Source organism: Pseudophryne corroboree, chromosome 1, assembly GCF_028390025.1.
Source record: "Pseudophryne corroboree isolate aPseCor3 chromosome 1, aPseCor3.hap2, whole genome shotgun sequence".
NCBI lineage: Eukaryota > Metazoa > Chordata > Amphibia > Anura > Myobatrachidae > Pseudophryne > Pseudophryne corroboree.
In genome coordinates, this window is record NC_086444.1 from 385,841,999 (window position 1) to 385,862,628 (window position 20,630).

Here is a 20,630-nt window from a genome sequence, read left to right on the forward strand (position 1 = left end):
TATTCAAATATCTCCAAATCATTATTTTCTTATAAACTACAGACCATCCAAGTAGAACAGCAGCTGCCACTGCTATAAACAGCATTTTCCCTGAGTATTCTTTCTGGGGGTGGGATTTTTTATCCAGTGTTTTTCAATTTTGTTTATTAAAGGTATTATTGTTTTTTTTACAAAGGGTGTTTGTGTTTGCAGGGCTAAACCACACATAAGCTAATATTTAAAAATATAAATGTGTGTTAATTAGCCCTTGAAACTTATGTGTTAATTAGCCTCTTGTGTTTCAGGGCCAAACACACAAATTAGTAAATGTGTGTTTTAGCCCATGAAACACAACACCAATTTGGAGTGAGTTTAAATCGATGAAACTCAACCTTTAGTAAATCTACCCCTCAGCATTGTTCAGAATGCCAGCTTTGCTTCAAATACTCTAGTATGAATATAGGAATAAACATATATTTTGTACAGCGCTGAGCCATGATGCTTCTGATAGGGCTCCTGGGCTTGCTTTGAATAACAAACACCTTTGAGCCATATAAAAATACAAGCTACTTGTGAATACAAAGAGCTTTAACTGATTAAGCATATTTATATAAATATATAGTTATTTCTGAAGCAAAATGGATTTTTGAACAATGCAGTGTGAGTTTCAGATATATTTAGAAAAAATATAAAATATATATTTTTTTATCTTTTATATTGTGGGATATGGAATGTAAAGAATAAGGGCTACGCTAATTTCATATTGATATATATTAAAGCATACAATATTTTAAATTAAAAATTAGTAAAATCTATTTATGGCTCTAGTTATCTCATATCTATCTATCTAGATATCTATCTATCTATCTATCTATCTATCTATCTATCTATCTATCTATCTAGTATTTATCTATCTATGGATCTAGTTATCTCATATCTATCTATCTATCTATCTATCTATCTACCTATCTATCTATCTATGTATCATTTATTTAGCTAAGCTATATCTATCTATCTATCTATCTATCTATCTATCTATCTCTATCATGTATTTACGTATCTAGTTATCTCATATCTATCTACCTTGTATTTATGTATTTATCTAGTTGTATCTGTCTATCTACCTACCTATCTATCTAGTTATCACATATCTATCTTGTATTTATTTATTTATCTAGTTAGCTTATCTATCTATCTATCTATCTATCTATCTATCTATCTATCTATCTATCTATCTATCTATCTATCTATCTATCATGTATTTATGTATCTAGTTATCTCATATCTATCTATCTATCTATCTATCTATCTTGTATTTATCTATCTACCTATCTATCATGTATGTATATATCTAGTTATCTCATATCTATCTGCCTATCTATCTATCTATCTATCTATCTATCTATCTATCTATCTATCTATCTATCTTGTATTTATTTATTTATGTATATATAGTTATCTCATCTATCTATCTATCTATCTATCTATCTATCTATCTATCTATCTATCTATCTATCTTGTATTTATTTATGTATATATAGTTATCTCATCTATCTATCTATCTATCTATCTATCTATCTTGTATTTATTTATCTATCATGTACGTATGTATCTAGTTATCTCATATCTATCTATCTATCTATCTATCTATCTATCTATCTATCTATCTATCTATCTATCTATCTTGTATTTATTTATATATATATATATATATATATATAGTTATCTCATCTATCTATCTATCTATCTATCTATCTATCTATATTGTGTCTGCTGAATTGGATACATTTCAGACAATACAACTGAGAAGAAAAAGACAATAATTGTATAAAAGACTAAAAGGATCCCTACACTTTTAATCCCACAATTAAATCTGTAAATGGAAATTCCTACGACGTATAATTCTTCATTTTTCATAGATCTTGTTTTTGTGCAGAAATATTTGTTGTTGTTACATATTTACCTTTATTAACATGAGTATGTTCTATCCACTTCTCAAATATGTCACTTTCAAGTATTAGCAATAAATGACAAAAGTAAAGGGACTGATTTCAGCACAAAGTACTATCTCTAACATAGCAACAACACTATAGCATAAACATGTTTCAGACATGGGAGATCCCTAGTACTACAGAGCAAGAATACTGTAGTTCATCATGAGCTGTTCATGTACTGTGTGCACTGGATATTTTGAAGACAAATGATGTTTCAATATTAAGTCCATTTAAAACAAGCACTACAAGACACCCACAGCAGTGGGGAGGGTCCTTTAACATCATAACCACCAATCAGAAGCAAATGTTACTTGCTCCAGTACAAGTTAGGCTAATGGCATCAAGTGTCTAGTAAATCACCAGCAGTAACAGAATGTGAGAGGCTGCCATATTATCTTGGCTCTTTACAGTAAATGTAAAAATGGCTTGAAGCAAAATGGAGAAGAACTGAAAGAACATAATAAAAAATATTTAACATCTGTATATGTAATAATATGTTCCTAAAAGCATAAATCATAGGAACTATGTGATTGTGTATAAATTATATTTATACATTTTAAGGAGGATGCAGCTGCAGTTAATACTGTAATTTCCTCATTTTAGAATTAATAGCTTGTCACTTTTCCATGTGCTGTAAACGATAGGTAGCTGCATTATTACTAATTTACTGCTAGTATTGTCTATATTCTAGGTAGCCTGTGCTAGGTTAATTTGATTAAATAGAGAGATGACCTCAGATAAGAATCACCTGCTGTGAAAGGCTTTTGTGGGACACATTGGATGGGTGCAGTGAGGCTTATATATCAACATGGTGCATTGTGCACAAATATTCTGCAACCAACAGCAGCAAAACACATTCTGTAATATGTCCACAGTAGTCTACAAAATGAAAGCAAATGTATGATTAGTTGCTACAGGAAACAGGACTTGATGGCTACACCACCATATTAACTATTTAGCCAGTGTGATTCCAAATGGTTAAAACAGAAATTATGATAATATATTTGTGTATTGTGAATCTAATGGATTTATAGTTTATTTAAAATTCCACCCAAAAAAATATTTATTGATAGTCTGGTCTCAGACCACATAGAAATGTAAAATACTAATTTGCTTACTTAAATGTGAAATATATTTTTTTACCTTACATAATTTCCCAACAAGGAGAGATGTACAGTGGTAGTATAAAATAATTATTAATGGAAATACTCTATAATATGTGCTTGTTTATTGCAGGCAATTGCAGACTTTATTTGTGGAATGGAATACATAACATTTATAAAATGAACTATATATGTGTAACAATATGATATTATAGTAACAAGTTGATAAAACAAAGCTTCCTTAGAGAAGGCTGTCAGCACACAGATTCTAAAATTATATGTTTAAAATAGTTTAAACATTGTTTTACTTTAATAGACTTTATGAATAATATGATATATATTATAATATACAACTGAAATGTTTATTTCCAGCTTACTTACAAAATATGCTCTGGGATATTGTACATGTTAACATTTAATGTGGGATTTCAATCACATGCAATAAAAATAAATGTAGCATTTTGGAATAAATCCACTAAAAGAAAACAAAACTACTAAATAAACTGGGATGACATCTGGATTTAGTAGCAGAGTGTATGCTATATTTCTGGCTATCTGGTTACTTTACACCTATGCAAATGGATGTAATATTATGGAAATGCTATTAGAGGTGATAGCGTATGTAATTCCTAGCTACCAGGCCACAAGGTCTAAATACTGATGGAATATTCATAAGGATTGCAATTCCCAAGAGAATTTTCTCAGTGTTCGTTTCAGTAGAAAATAGATTTCTTGTTGTTGTAAATACCATACTCTGTACAGGCTTCCTAGAATCATTATAAATGAAACTAATGTGTTGAGCAGTGCAGATGACTTTATGATATAAGAATAAGGCATTAAAAGAAAAGTTACTTTAAAATGAGTGGTACAAATCAATTGCTGCTGAATGTGGGCTTAATTTTCCTAAAACCGCACTGTTTTTTCCGTGCACTAGGGGGCAGTGTGGCTGTTTGGAAGAAAGCCCTGCTACTAGCTCAGTTCTCATTCGTACACTCTTAAGAAGAATCAGCTCCTCTTGAACTGACTTTGAACTAAAAAAAAAATCATTGTTACATATAATGAGATAGAACCGTTTTGGACTTGGGCTACTGATAATTAGTCTAAGATCTGCCTTTTTATGTTGAAGAAAAACAAGTTATAAAGATGCCATTTACCAACATTAAAATGCATTATATAGACACAACAAAAGAAGACTCAGTTCCTGCATAATACCACTGATGCAATTTAGTAACTTGTCATTTCAATAAAAGAGTTCTAAAATGTGTCCCTGGATTAATGTGCTAATTAGTACAATTATTTTCTTAATCAAATATATCTGCAACATGATTATGTGTTTATCTGATGGATATATTATTATCTGATGGATATATTATTACACAGTATCCCGATTCACTTATCGTGCTGCACTGTGCTTGGATGTTCTCATTTTATATCCCCTATAAACTGTGCCAAGCGAGCGGGTCGCCAGTCCCCGTTCTCCCGTCACTTTGCAAAGTAATAATTTCCATGTCCAAATCCATTTCTTTTCTACTTCTGAAATCTCTAAGCCATCAGCAAGGAGGATAGTTCACATGAAAACTAATTACACAAAATCAATATTTAATCACAGCACAGCATCCAGATCTTGCAGGGAAAAAATCCTTTTAAAATCTGCTGCAATATACAAATTGGCTTCCACCTCCTTTAATTTACACATGTCAAGACTTAGATTATTTTTATTTATTATTTTGTAATATTGTGTTCAGCAGCGCTTAATTGATTACAGGTCTATCAGTGTACCCTATAGCCCGATAAGAACTTCTCCATAATACTCAGCTGTTTAATGGTGTAAGATATATATATATATATATATATATATATATATATATATAATAGTCAATTCGCAAAATCTACTACAATGTCTAAACTGTGTATTTTTGACGAAGTCAGGAGGGATGTTAGTTACTTTTGTATCCCAACATTACTATTATACCAATACGATATTGTGTTTGAAGTTCGTTTTCTTGTTGTTTGGTGAAATGTGTAACTCTTCTGTTTAGAAGTGATTTTATTTGTTGGTTGAAAGCTGAAACATTTTATTTATCTTTGTTAATAAGTGACAAAATAGTGATCGTATGTTTCTAAATGTTACTGTATTACCCACATGATAATGGAATGAGTGCCTTAACGAAGATGATAAATATTTCATACAGATCAGAGATATTAAATTGCAATGATCGATTTATTTATTTTTAATCACACCAATTGCACATCACAGTGGCAGAGCACTAATTGATCTTTAAGGAGCTTTTTTTTTTTTTAAGCTATAAACCAAATTAGTATCTTAAAATAAGCATTTACATTTTATTTTATTCCATAGGTCTGATAGCTGCAGACGTGCTGTGGCTATAGCACCCAGCTAGCCAGAGCCAGCATGGCATGTGTGCCAGCCCAGCCAGAGCCCTAGTCAGTGATAAATACACCGTGCACACACATCTCAGCGGTGCAATGAGAAGGTGTCTCTGGAATATACCTATGTAGAACAGATCTGTAAATGCCAGCATGTCAGAACATATTAAATAATAAAACACACTCTGCCATAGGTAAGTAGGTCATTATTCTAACAGACTCGTGTGAGTTTTAATGAATGCACACAAAGGAGAAGAAGGAATTATTCCCTAATATTGAATCTACTGCAATGCAAAGCTATAAATGATATATTCATGGCATAAAATGAGGATCCCACAGTGACCAGTCTGATTCATCTGTTCCAAACTTCAGCAAGTACATTAAGGACAGTGTGCAGCAATCCCAGTGCACACTGACTTGTCACTACACAACTGTCCCCCCCCACACACACATTGCTCTCTTTGTGCCAGCTCTCAGCCTGCGGGTGCCGGCGACAAAAGGATACGGCGTCCAGATAGCGCTGCTGTCCCCGCAGCCAGGATCGGGACAGGCTGATGTGGGCGCAGGCAGACGCCGGAGCCGGCTATAGCATTGTTACAGGATGGAGATAAATGGCAGCAGATCTGTATAGGTGTGTGACTGCTGTAATGTGGCAGGACCACCTTAAGAGATCGCCGCGCCCCCTCCGTGCGCTGACATTGGCTGGGAGCGAGTGTGAGGAATTGATTGCTGAAATGCAAAACTTGTTGCTGCTCTCTCGGGCTGGCTGATCGGCGAGGGGAGACGCGCAGAGCTCACTCACACCGCCGGACCGCCGCTAGCACGGAGGACGCATCTGCTGCGCTCACCGGGGCGCCCGGCTTCCCTCACATTCAGCGTACAACAATAGCGCCGCGGACCAAGGGACAAAAGCCCACTGCTCAGGCGCCTGCAGCCCCCGATCTGGGGGAACAAAAGTGACTGCACCTTGCTGACAGCGGGGCCGATCGCCTGCTCTGCCTGTCACAGGCATCAGATGGCACACGGACACATGGCAGCGCGCTGCCAGCACTGACTATGCAGCCGAAAGTTGCATTCATTTGGACATACCCCGCTCCACAGACAACCTACAGGGAAACCCCAGTGCAGGCGGCCGGTCTGCGGGAAGACAGCTAAGCTCGCCTGCACCTCCATGTGCACGGATTGCCGGGACTGAAGTGTTTGCAGGACTTGTGCTATTGGTGCTGCAGCAGAGCCACCTCTCCGGGACTATAGTGCAGCAGCTAGATGAGCTGGGACGTGGTGGCTGTTCCTGAGCCCTGCATGAGAGCCAGACAGAGAGTGTTTATGTGTGATCTCACAGCAGCACAGGCCCTATCAGGTTACACCATGTGAGCTCATCTGTGAGGGCTCCGCAGCACATCGCTTACACTCCTCTCTCTCATCACACTTGCATTCAGAGCTCTGCATGACGGCTCTCCGGGCTGCTCCCTGCCGCACATCCTATCTGTTTCCCCGGCAGCTGGAGGAGGACTGAGGGTGACAGCGATCTCGGGGCAGAGCACTGCCATGCCTTATTGATCACTCTGGAATTATGTTTGGGCTGGAGCAGTTTGAGCCACAGATCAATAGCAGAAGCGCTGTCCAGGGGGAGAGGAACTTCTCTCAGCCCGGAATGAGTATGAGCTCTCACTTCAAATCCCCTGCATTCCACTCCGGGGGGACGCCGGCGACTGTGGACCCTTCTATCGGGGCTTTGACGGAACCTTCCATGTTAGGCATGAACCTCAATTTAAACGGAGAGCCTTATGGGTACCATGCCAGGGGGCACTCAGACATCCATGCCAGTGGCATGCAGCCGCAGCCAGTCCATGGCTTTTTCAACAACCAGCAGCAACAGCAGCAGCATCACCACGCTCACCCAAGCACCCATCCTCACCAACACCATCCTCACTTCAGTGGCAACTTTGGAGGGCCTGATGCCACAGCATCCTGTCTGCACGGTGGTCGACTTATGGGTTATAACAATAATCTTGGAAATCAGCAAGCCTTTGGTGAAGGGTATGAACAGATGGCAGAGAACCAGTCAGGAGAAGGCTTTGGACAGCAGAGATCAGGTAATCTATCTGAATTTCAGCATCCTAACTCTACTGCCTCTAACCATGCTGTCCCTGCTCCTTGCCTTCCCCTAGACCAGTCTCCAAATCGGGCTGCCTCTTTTCATGGGCTTCCTTCATCCACCTCTTCTGATTCTCACAACTTGGAACAAAGGCGAATCCACAATCAAGGAAGTGTTGATCCCCTGGAATACAATTATCCCAGCGATGGCCCATCTGGACACTTTGAGGTACCTGTGTTTTCTCCTTCTGACTCAGAGGGCCATTATGGTGCTGGGAGACCGGTTACCACTGGTTCCTTCCCGGGAACTTCAGTTTTGCCGAGACCTCCTGGCATAGTGGGAATGACTAAAGTTCATCCACAACAACAACATGGGGTATTCTTTGAGAGGTTTGGAGGTGCTCGAAAGATACCGGTGGGCATGGAGCCTGCAGTAAATGCCAGACACCCACTCCTGCAACAGCAGCAGACAAGTTTACTTGCCAGACAAAACTCATGCCCACCAGCAATTACTAGGCAACAGCAAACAGAAGGCAATACCTCAAATCCAAACTTGCAGGACAATGCACCAGTGATGCAGAACCAGCATTCACAGTTTGAATACCCTATTCAGAGACTAGAGAATAGAAATATGCATCCGTATTCCGAGTCAATGTTCAATATACAGCAGGCACCCCCACAGCAGCCTCCAAATCAAAGATTGCAACACTTTGATGCTCCTTATATGAATGTCACTAAAAGGCCTAGGTTTGACTTTCCTAATAACCATGGTGTTGATAACTGTGCTGCATGGAATAATAACAGTATTCACAATGCTGCCATTGACAGTCACCTTTCGCCCTCCACGTACCCTGGTCTCCCAGGTGAATATACCCCTCAAGTGCCAGAAAGTTTTCCCACTGGTCCAGCCCTGCAACACCCTGGCTCAGATCACCAGTCCATTCAACAGAGACAAAATGCAGCAATGATGATTAAACAAATGGCTTCCAGGAACCAACAACAGAGAATGAGACAAGCTAATTTACAGCAATTAGGCCATCATGGAGATGTTAATCAAAGTGGCATTGTCCATGGAGCTCAAGTGGGGACTATGCCGCAATCTAACTTTGATCGTGAAGGAGGGAGGATTGCTAATTTTGACCCCCAGAATCCACATGTGGGTCAGGAAAATGCTTGGTTCCCTGGACCTCACCCACCTGGAGATATTCTGCAAAGAAGAATGGGTGGGTCAAACCTGTCCACAGATCCCACATCCCATGATATTAGTTTACAACAGAATGGGTCAAATATGCTTTTTAGGCCAGGAGTTAATAGGATGGGTATTCAGGAGCCTTTGGGGATGCCAGGAGAAGGACATGTTCAGGCCTTGCATTCTCCAGGCATGCACTCTCAGTTTGGAAACAACATGGCTAACCTTTCACAAATGCAATCACCGGGTGGTGGGGTGGGCATGAACAGTACCCCAACTGACAGAAGGGGTGCTCCAGATTTCACAGCACCAGCCATAGGTCAACAGTCAGGATTTCCATTTGTTGGGACAAATAGACAGTCAACACCACACAATCCACCAGGTGTAAATTCCTCTCCAAATTCCTACCCACCACAATCAGATTTCCAAGCTAGCCAGCGCTCAACAGCCAGCAAATTAGGGGCACTCTCCCTTGGTTCATTCAACAAGTCTAGTACAAAAGAGAATATGTTTGGACAAAGCTGCTTAGCTGCCCTTTCCACAGCATGTCAGAATATGATTGCTAGCTTAGGTGCCCCGAACCTTAATGTAACATTTAATAAAAAAAGCCAAGCAGAGGGAAAAAGAAAATTGAGCCAAACAGAAACTGAACTGAATAACAACAGCGGGAACAACAATGGTTCTGATTATTTCCCTGGAGGCACCTCCCAAAGCAATCAGGGGCCTGGTGCTTCCAGTAACAACACTAAGTCTACAGGGCAAAGTGGGGCAACTCAGCCCACACAGGGAGAAACTAGTCTTTCTCCAAACTACAATATTGAAGTTACTCCTGGAAATGATGGCAAACCAGTGACTGGTGGTGGTCGAGGAAGGGGCAGGAGAAAAAGAGATAGTGGACATGTAAGCCCAGGAAACTACTTTGATAAGTATTCTGCCGATAGTGGGGGTGCTGTTGTGAGCCCAGGCCAGCAGGGCCAATCTGTAAACTCAGTAGAACCTGGTGTGACTTCACATGACAAGCCCCTAACATCTCCATCTTGGGGTAAAGGTAGTGAGTTACTTCTTAGTGACCAACCTGACCACATGTCATCTTTGGACAGTGGAATTCAAAGTGTGGCTAAATCAGACAGTAGCTCACCTCATGTTGACTTCTCAGAAGATGTCAACACTACTTATGGTAATGAAGAAGAAGTTTCATCTAGTTCAGATAACAACATATCTAAACCCAATAGCTGTCCTTTGGTAACAGGGTCTCCAAAAATGCAGAGGAGTGAACATGGACTTCTTAATGGACAAAAAACAATGGGTCTAAATTTGCTAAATAACACTACCTCGCTGCCGGACAGTTATGGGTTGAGTAGTACTGGGGCTGGTCATCCTGGCACTCCAGGGATGGAACAGGTCCGCACTCCAACTAGCACATCAACCCAGGATGAGATTCACCCTCTAGAGATACTGCAAGCACAGATACAGCTTCAGAGACAGCAGTTCAGCATTTCTGAAGACCAGCCCTTAGGGATGAAGAATAAAAAGACTGACTGTACTGCTCAAAATGTGGACAGTGAATTGAACAGTTGTTGCTCTGACAATGTCAAAAATTCTATGAGTACGATAGACCTTGACTCTCTTATGGCAGAGCATAATTCTACCTGGTACATGCCTAATGAGAAATCATTGATGGAGGGGGAAGAAAGCGACAAATCTATCACACCTTGGGAAAAATCAAAGAGCCAACAAACCAACAAAGAAGGTATATACATTTAATTATATCCTTTGAACATACTGAATTTTCACATTTTAAATATGTTAAAATATCTTTGCTTTCACAGTATTGTCATGTTATGAATGTATTCTGTGTTAAACTAATGGCTGTGATTATTATCATAAAATAATTCTTACCAAACAGTAAGCTTGAATTCAGTACTCGGTGATCAGTAAATAAAAAGACAAATGTATAGGTTCCTTTACTTTTGATAATCTCTTCTTATTTTTGTAGTAAAAACATGAAAATGGGAATACACATTACATAGTTCATTAAACAACTTGATATAGGTTTAAGACGTAATCAACTGTATCTAAGCACAAAAAATCCACACACTAGGCTCCAGGTAGTTGCACATTTCATAATGATTACTACATGTGGACGTTAACATACAAAGTATTAATGCAGATCCATCCACCGGCTCACATTTTATACCCAAAGAAAAGAGGAACAGTCTTTCACATTGTACTCCTGATAAAATGCTATCAGTTAATTAATAGAAGCTGCCTGCAGGGCAAGGACAGAGGGTAATCAATGTTTACAGTTCAATTTACAAACCCTAGAAGAGATATATTGTCCTTTACCTTATCATCATTACGGGTTACCATTCTTCACAAGTATACTATCACATAATACTGCTTGTAATATGTGTTAGTGCTGTGCTGCACAGTCTATGCTCCCATATAAACATAAAGTATTCATTATCTGAAGTTGTATTAGGAACCAGAATTAATTTTATGCTATTCACCTAAGATGCTGCATGGCGTATTCCTCTCTCTGTTAAGATAAATGTAAATTGTACAGTTTTATTTCAATTGTATGTGTGCTTACCTATATGTGTATGTGTGCACGCACATATATATATAGTTATATATACATTATGTACACTTGTGTACACACATACAAGAGTATATTGCTGGATTCTATGAGAAGTGTTACAGAATATTTTATTCATGTTGAATAGCTTTTGTTGCTTTAAAATCCTTCAAGGTTTCATAAAACAAATAAAACTTTATGTAATGTATTTATTTCTTGCATCAATATATTTTGTATGTTCCTGAAAATGCAATCTAATATAACTTTATTTTCACAAATGCCTCGGGTTAGTGTCTTTGCTTTTTTTCACACTGTGAAATTGTAGGTAGTGTAACAACTGACAGTGCTGCGTGTGGACTGCTGCTTGCTAATTTTAGATTGATTCACTGTTGCAAACGTAAGGTGAAAGAAAAGCATTACGTTTAATCCAATCTTTTTTTTAAATAGGCAACACTTCATTCAATATTGTAATACTATGGGAATTGCAGGTTTCTAAATTGCTGATTTTTGCTACTGATGTGCTTTAGTCTAGCATTTACTGAAGAAGACCATCAGAGGATCAAAAGACTTAAGATATTAGGGAATAGGTTAAAGGGAAATAAAAAGAGAGTTTGGATGGTTTAAAAGTGCACCATTTAATGGCCATGGTTTTGGTTGGCTTTACAGCTTTGGGTTTTGAAGCATGAATAGAAGCCCCCGCTGTTTGCCTCTTTGTCCCTGTTTAATGCTCAGCTCAGGAGGGCCACTATTTGAGGAATGAATCTTTAGCATGCACAGCAGACTCCAGAACACATCAGCATTCCCTATGCCTCTCTCAAGCAAGAGCATAAATTGCTGTGTTTGGGGCCCTTCATCTTGAATTTTAAATGGGTCTACCTATATCAGCATCCAGTTCCACTGATGTTCACTATGTGTGTGTGTCTATGTACGCATGTATGTATGTGTGTGTGTGTGCATAAATATATATATATATATCATCTATCTATCTATCTATCTATCTATCTATCTATCTATCTATCTATCTATCTATCTATCTATCTATCTATCAAATCTCCCCCTTATGTATTATTTATTTCAAACATTTTTCAGTAAGGTTTCATTTGATTTATATACACAAACCCATTTAGTAGCACACATATCCATACCCTTTGTTTATTATTTTCTAACACAAACTGTTAATTTGGGTTCTTTTCAAACAAATCGATATCATACATTGAGAATGGGAAATGATGCTGTGAAGCAATATTATTTAGTGTGATTTAAATTCAATGATCTGTTTGAGCTATAGAATAACCATCAGAGTTTAGTTGTATTGTTTAACGGCACATGATATCCTTAATCATTCCATATATAATTGGGAAAGTATATACATAGTTTACCCCAGCAAAGTAAAGGTTATTCTTTTACTGACATACTTTTCTGTGCCTTTTTAACTGCATATCAGATAGATATTGAAATGAGTATGCATGCATGTACATATGTGTAAGTATATATGTATGTTAGTGCATGTGTATGTATGGTATATCCATATGCATATATACAGTGGATACATGTATTAGTATAACAGCTATATATAAAATATATATTAGTATTGCATTGTAAATTATTCTTTAAGCTGTACATATGAAATCAGATTGTATTATTTCCCCCCAGTATAGTTCATCTATTAATTTGGACTAAATGTTTATAAATATTTAATCAACCCATTGGGCAAATTATGTTTCCAGGCACTGGAACACACCGATCAAAAGTCTTTAAGGAGAAATTAAGCCATAATTAATATGGTATATTCTGTAATATAAAGCCATAGAGTGTTTATCTTGTAATGTTAACAGTACTTTATGCAGTAGGATAAATCCCATTTGTATTAGTAATCATGTTTTGTATCTATTTTGTTTATACAATATGTTAACTTAGTCAATCTACAACAATTGCTCCCTGTTCTTTTTCAAAACCATTTCTGTTTATTATAAATGGCCACAAGCATTTAACCTTACTGCATAACCTTTGTACTTCAGTGACACATTTTAATTTAAAGCAAAATAACGTAGTTTTCAAGAAATGGGAGAAAAAGAAGGATGAATATGTGAAGTGTAATGTTTTCATACATTTTTTTTTTTTGAGGAACCAATTTATTTAGCATGGTCATTGGACATGTACAGACAGGCAGATTAATGATCATAGTGCATATCTATTGACACGTCTATTTTTTTGTAAAATGTTACATATATATATATATATGTATTTATATATATATATATATATATATGTATGTATTTATATATATATATATATACATATAAAATATATTCTGCAGACTATGTAATTAGATGTAGTCTGTATTCTGGCTCACAAAGACTTTGTTGTATTTGGGTCTTGAGGAAAGGCTGTGCTTTAGCAGTGTAGGGGTTAAATCCATTATGTTTTTTTTTTCCCTTAAAATTCCTAAGGTCTCTGCAAATGCCTTCATTTGACATTTGCTCTGCAGGAACATGTAACTTAAAACCACACAGGTGTTAATCGAGCTGGATGTAAATGGATACAAGTTGCCCTATATGTGTATTATCACATGTATTTGTAATATTTAAAAAAACTACATTTTTTATTTATTTATTGTTGCGTTACTTTTCCTAAATTGCCTAAAAATTCAAGTTCAATTTAATTAAGCATCTCCTTTAAATACCTTTCAGGTCTGCTTCATTTTAAACCATTTTCACCAGGCTTCTGAAGCTATATTTATTTTTTATAGACCTTGAGTTTTACTTAGTACAGAACAATATGTGCGAATACACTTTCTTTTTTTTTTTTTTTACAGAATAGAAGACTATTCTTTTAATTACCTAGTAAATAACATGACCTGTGCTTCTATTAAATGTAAAATAGTAATCTATGAAGGATTTCTATGCAGTAGACTTTGTGTCTTTTAATAAATGATCTGGATGAGCGGATTGCAGTGATAAAGAGTAGAGAGACAGACAATTCTCCTAGTGAGCGCTATGCTGTTCTTTTTTTATGTCACATTGTATGGTGCTTGCTAAACTTTTCTCTTTTCTTTATAATTAGCCATTTTACCCCATGGGCAATTAAATATGTCTAAATTTCAATAGCGGCAGGGCATACCCTGTGACAAATTATAGTCATTAGCCAAAATGCTGTTAAATGTAATTTAAATTGCTTTTTATTTATTGACTTTCAAAAGTAGAGAAGCTGAATATTTTTGCATATTGTTTCTTATAAAACGATATAAAAAGAGATGAAAAAATCTATATATCATTGAAGGATTATATATGGTTTGTTTGTTTATTCCAAAGTATATTACATTATTCCATGTTATAGTTTTATGCATTCTGTAGTCCTATAATGTGATTTTATGATACACAATTTGTATAATAGTGTTTATGTTGGATAGTAAACAATGACGGAAACAACTATCTTTATCTTTCCTATAAAATTAATCGCAAATAGTATTACAACAATTATTAGCATATTAAAATATGCAGAAGTGGGCTTTGTCTTAGATACACTATATATGTAGCGGTTAAGCTGTAGTTATGTGTTTTAAAAATCCCAAGGTATGCATTCATAATAATACATGGGCTTGTGTAGTAAATGTACAAATAATTACCTGGGTCCTCTAGAAAGTACCTATATAGGCAGGATTAGTGTTTTATTTCATTTAATGTATTTACAATATTGTAAAAACTTCCAAATTGCTATTTAGTTAGTAAATGCTCGTCCCTTAATATCTTCGGCCGCTTGATTTAAAACGCCTTTGCTTTTTTAAATGATCTGATAAAAGTAACGACTTTTTATTGATGGGAGTATAAAATTTAACAGTACGACCAGGTAAACTATCTTTTAATGACCATTAAGGCTGGTCATTTTAGTGATTGCAATTGGTCTCTGAGATCCTTTCTAGTTCAAATTATCAGTCACGGTGTCTTTGAAATGAATGAAAAATTGTTGTATTTTTTAACAGTATAATCTTAAAAGTAGAATTTTTTTTCCATATAAACTGCACATTTTTTCTTTACTCTATGTGATCTTAACTTGTACTAGTACACTAATACGGGAAAACACTAGTTGTGGAAGCACAATTATATAAGTATAATACATATGTGTGTTTTTTATTTTATTTATATATATATATATATATATATATATATATATATATACTCATAATGAAATTAACTGTTCACTTTTGACAAATGACATGATATTGTAAGTAAATATGATGGTAGACTGAATTTTTTTGGTAGTTCTTAAGGTTACGTAAAAGCTAAAACAAGATTTTGTAAAGTATATATAATTAACAGTAGTAAGAATTAAATAAAAAATATATATCTAATTACAATAATTATATTGGTAAAAGTTCCAGAGTGGCATATAATACTTTTATGGGAGTTTAAATAATACTCATAGGAATTGATGTTTTTTCTGTACTTGGTTCCCCTCCTACTTACGTCATTAAAAGCAGGGGGTCTGGATATAATAGTCTAATGCTATGCATGTTATATGAGGTGGAGTTGTGGCCAATTGAAACATGTTAGATGATATGACAGCAGTTTTTAAACATCCATCATATGCAAATGTAATGTCATTATGTAATAGTATAAAGAAATATACTGGCCAAACTTATAACACCGTGAAAAAAAATAAAGCAACAACCCTTTAAAAGCAAAACTATTTGACACCATGGGAAAATACAGTGTTTAGTGAATAAGCTATATACTCTAAAATGATATACTGTAGCATATCTCCCTATGAACAATATATTCCACCAGCTCACATCATGTCATGTTTTTGCTACTTTTTGGGCTATTTTCACATATATATATATTTTTTCAAGTATACCAAAAATGATCTGTGGCTGAAAAACAACCTTCATGTAATGGTATCACAAAAAAACTATATATTACTTGAGTCACTGTACAAAATAGTTGTCAGGTATACAACGAATGTGTTTATTAGGTGTTTTGTTGTGCTGCCACTATACCATTCAAAATGTAAAGAAGCGCTAAGGGCATTGCATTTAATGAAAAATAAAACAAAAAAAACAAGCTGCCAAAGGAACTATATTTTAGAGGATTCTGTTATTGTGTGTGTGTGTGTGTGTGTGTGTGTGTGTGTGTGTGTAATATGGCCAAGGAAAGTCACACTGAACTCAGATCAAGTATCCGCATGAGATGAAATAGAAGAATAGTAGAAAAATAAATAATAAAATAATACATGTTTGCTTTATGCAGTTTACAGAGCTTTTGTGTCACTTTGATGCCAGAATACAATGGAGGGCATTTGATACAGATGTTTTGCTGTCATTAGTGTAATGAAATGGTTTAATTTATTAAAAAAAGGAAATATCAACTATTTGCTGATAAATATACACATTATTGTACATAGTAAAGTAGTTTAATCAGATCATATATTATACAGTGTTATCTATTCAAATTTCCATAAACTAAACAATTGTATGCTGTTCCCATTTTCCTGTATATGTGTGTGTATATACACATATGTGTATGTATGTGTGGGTGTATATGTGTGTGTGTATGTGTATGTGTATATATATATATATATATATATATATATATATATATATATGTGAGTGTGTATATATATGTATATAATAATTGTGTGTGTGTGTGTGTGTATATATATATATATATATATATATATATATATGTATATAATTAATTTATTTACTGTGTATGTAAAATGCAACCTTATAAACATTGTTATCTTTCTAAAAGACTAAAAGAATAAGTAAAAAGCACAGCTGCTATGTACACATACGGATATACCCCAGTCTTCGGTCTATAAATTCATGTTATTTATTTCCTTATAATAAGTTCGGAAGAGGGATGAGGTATGATAGAATAGGGATAAAAAAAAATCTGACCTTCATATTGTGTGAGTACCATTTATTTTTGTATGATAAATTTCCCACTCTTTCCAATATCCTATATTGGTTTCCTTTATTATAGGAATGAGTATAATGCACGGTCAAGCAACCATTATCCACTCTATTCCAATCAATAGTGTAAATAGCCTTAGAGAGTGTTTGTATGAAGAGGTAATTAGTCCACAATATCATGTTATGTTTTGACAAAATGTAAGAATGTTGAGTGCTTGTATTTCATGTGATTGGTCTTATTTATCTCTTTTTGCTTACGACAACATTTTACGGTTTGTGTTTTTAACCCATTTTCAACCAAACTAGTTTTTGCTTTTATATACTGTAAGTAAAAATATCTTTTGGAAGACATTTTATTATCTTTAAAAACTCCTATAATAATCTGCCACTTTGAGAATTTAAATTCAGCAATAATATTTCAGCTCTATTTCCTCATTCAAATCAGCTCCAAGGATTTATAATTAGTAATTATAATTACTGTGTACACAAGTACATTCTCATCTACACCTCGAGCACTGCTAAATATCAGTGTTGTAGAAGTGCTAAGAGTACTGTTGCATTGCTGCACTTGTTTTTACAGAAACATAGGGTCTGAAGCTCAGTAGGACGCAAATGAATACTAAAACTCTTATATACTGATTTGCGCATAAAAATAGTGTATTTACACCGAGGCATCCAGCTTTGCATTAGAAGTACATGGCTTATGTCAGATGTACTTACACCCATATGCACTGTCACCCAACCAGATCCCAAACACAGAACATATTTAATTTTAGATTTGTATGAAATAGTAAAAAAAGGAACCTATAAAACCGTTACACTATTCACACGTACAAAGTAAAAGAAGCAAAAAAGTAATTTTTAATATATGCCGATACTTACAGTATAATATAGAGACGAACAATGAAGAAAGCCCCAGTCAGATTCAAAGGGGAATCCGCAATTAGCCAATCAGAAGTGACTAGCTAGTGCAGCCAGGTGACTGTCATCATCTTCATTAACATATACCTGTGCCAGCGATGTGCCTCCTGACAGGTGTGCTTCTCCGGTCTCATCTTGCCTCAGTTTGCTGTTATGCCACTTTACTATAAGGAGGTGCAAGACTAAAATCTGCATGCAGAAGTAGGCATTCTCATTCTTTATGTATTTGTAAACATTTTTGGGACTTTACTCTAGGTAAACAGGCAGATGCCCAACTCGTTATGAGCCCTATAGTATAAAATTGGAAGGCTGTCATTAGACAAGATATGATCTTGCGAGGATACCAACATGACTAAGCGTGCCGGGGGGATGCTGCTCACATGCTGAGAACGATGCATTTGCTATTTTATACCTTCATATACTAAAATAACTTGTAAGTCCCTAACATATAGTCAAACTTTTTTGCAACTACTGTTGAAGGTCTTCACAGCAAACCTGAAATAAATCCCAATGTACTGTCGTATATTGCATCAAATTGTCATAAGACAGATGTCGCTGACACTTCTGCCTAGGACATATCTACTTAACGGTGACATCTAATTCCTTGTAACTGATGCAGGGGGAGGTGTATTAAGCCTTGGAGAGGAGAAGTTGCCCAAATCATCCAACCAGCTTCTGTCAATTCAAAAACTGTACAAGATAAAAGGCAACTTCTCCACTTTCTCTCTCCAAGGATTGAAACATCCCCCCCTGTGTGAGCAGCACCACATAGAATATATTGTGAATGATGACATTTGCTATTTTGATCCAAACAAATCAAGAACATTACCACCTAGCCTGGTGCTTCCATTTTCCGTATGAGAGGCACTGGATTAGTAACCACGTATAGTAGCATCACATACATATGAAACTCTATAGTTGACCACAGGGTTGAATTGTGCATTACTTTTGATAATATAATTTGCAACAATGTTGGTTACTCATCCAGAAATGAATGCGTATACATGATCGTCAAACACCTTTTCTTTGTTCAGATATTTTATAAAAAGAAATACTGTAACGCAGCAGTAGAATAAATTATGGACCGCAAAAGCCTAAAAATCATTTAACGTTAAGGTTTTGCAGCTCGGTCGACAAAGTGTACAGGTAGTTTCTGTCTTATTTAAAAATGCTTACACATTGATGCAGTGACAATCCAAGTAGTAAAGCATGCTAAAAGTGTAACAACACAGCCTGAACATCTGAGCGTGGAAGTCCCAGTATTTCAGTGTTGTCATAAATACACGTCATAGTACAGTGTGGCAGTTATATTTACTATGTACTACATATAAAATATATGTGTGTGACACTCTGATAGTGTCGGCAAAACTATATGGGGAAAAACTAACCAATACAAATAGCTTTGCCTATAAGATGACATTTTCTTTTAATGTATTCTTGCCGTAAAGAGATTGTCATATTGGTGTTCCGTGAATTTCAATCTCTGTGTAAAGGTAAAAGACAGCAATAGCGCTATTAAAATTACATAAGAAACTGTCACATGCTTCAGTGCAAGTATAGAAACGCCATCCTTGCATCTAAACGCAAGGCAGAAATAGCAGCTGTGTGTCAAAAACAAAAGTGACATTGTTGAAGGTGCTTAGATTTCTTGCAACATATGACAAACACTAATGCATCTTAAATTATAGTTAATATACTGCGAACTGCCCCTTCAATGTGAAAATAAAAACCCCACTACAGATTATTTTGTCAGCATAAGGGGCAGGGGGGAGAGGGGGAGGGGGGTGCGGGGCTATAAGTGGGAATCAGCCAGGTGGGATTCCTAAACATTCCAATTTTACAGTGGTTCTTGCAGAAAATATAAATGTGTTTATGTCAGCTAGCCCACTGCAATCATTTCCAGATCAAACAGTTAGCTGGCATTTCATTTATGCAAAAAGGGTATGCTCTGATAAGTTTTACACAAGGCTGATCTGTCTTTCAGTAGGTGAAAACTTAGTTGTACTCCGGCTTATACACTGGCGTATCTATAATGGGTGCAGTGTGTGTGGTGTACACGGGCCCCTGAGTCCAGAGGGGGCCTCCATCGCACACACTGCACCCATTTTCTAAATATCCCTCCAGAGTCCCGCACTGACGTCCGCAGCGGCCATTTTCACAGAGTTCTGTGCATGCGCAGTACAAAAATCAATGGGAAAATGGCATCCGCGCGATTTTCCCGGAGATCTGCACATGCGCAGAAGAGTCTGAGCGCTCTAGTGCTCAGACTCTCAGCGCTGCCGGCAGGGAGGAGGGAGCCCGAACGGAGGAGGCTGCATCCGGGCCTCCTCCTCTCTTAAAGCGCCCCTGGGCTTATAGCTTTGTAATTTAAGACTATATTAGACATGTACACAGTGAAGGGATTAATCTATTTCATATTGCTTGACATTTTACTGTAATAGCATACCTCTCAACTTACGCCTTCAGT

General features: G+C 36.3%; 1 protein-coding gene across 3 annotated transcripts in view; it reads left to right on the forward strand.

Moving 5' to 3' along the window:
* The first annotated feature begins 6,178 nt into the window (after positions 1-6,178).
* MN1 (MN1 proto-oncogene, transcriptional regulator) overlaps positions 6,179-20,630 on the forward strand; it is a 65,440-nt gene continuing 50,988 nt past the window's right edge. For 2 of the 3 annotated variants that reach the window (XR_010170965.1, XM_063913178.1), the window contains exon 1: positions 6,180-10,500. Coding sequence is in view for 2 of the 3 variants with exons in the window: in XM_063913178.1 (XP_063769248.1) it covers positions 7,038-10,500 (3,463 nt within the window). In the remaining variant the exon portion in view is untranslated. Of the gene's footprint in view, positions 10,501-20,630 lie in introns of all 3 variants that reach the window. The other variant, XM_063913179.1, reaches the window with a different exon arrangement.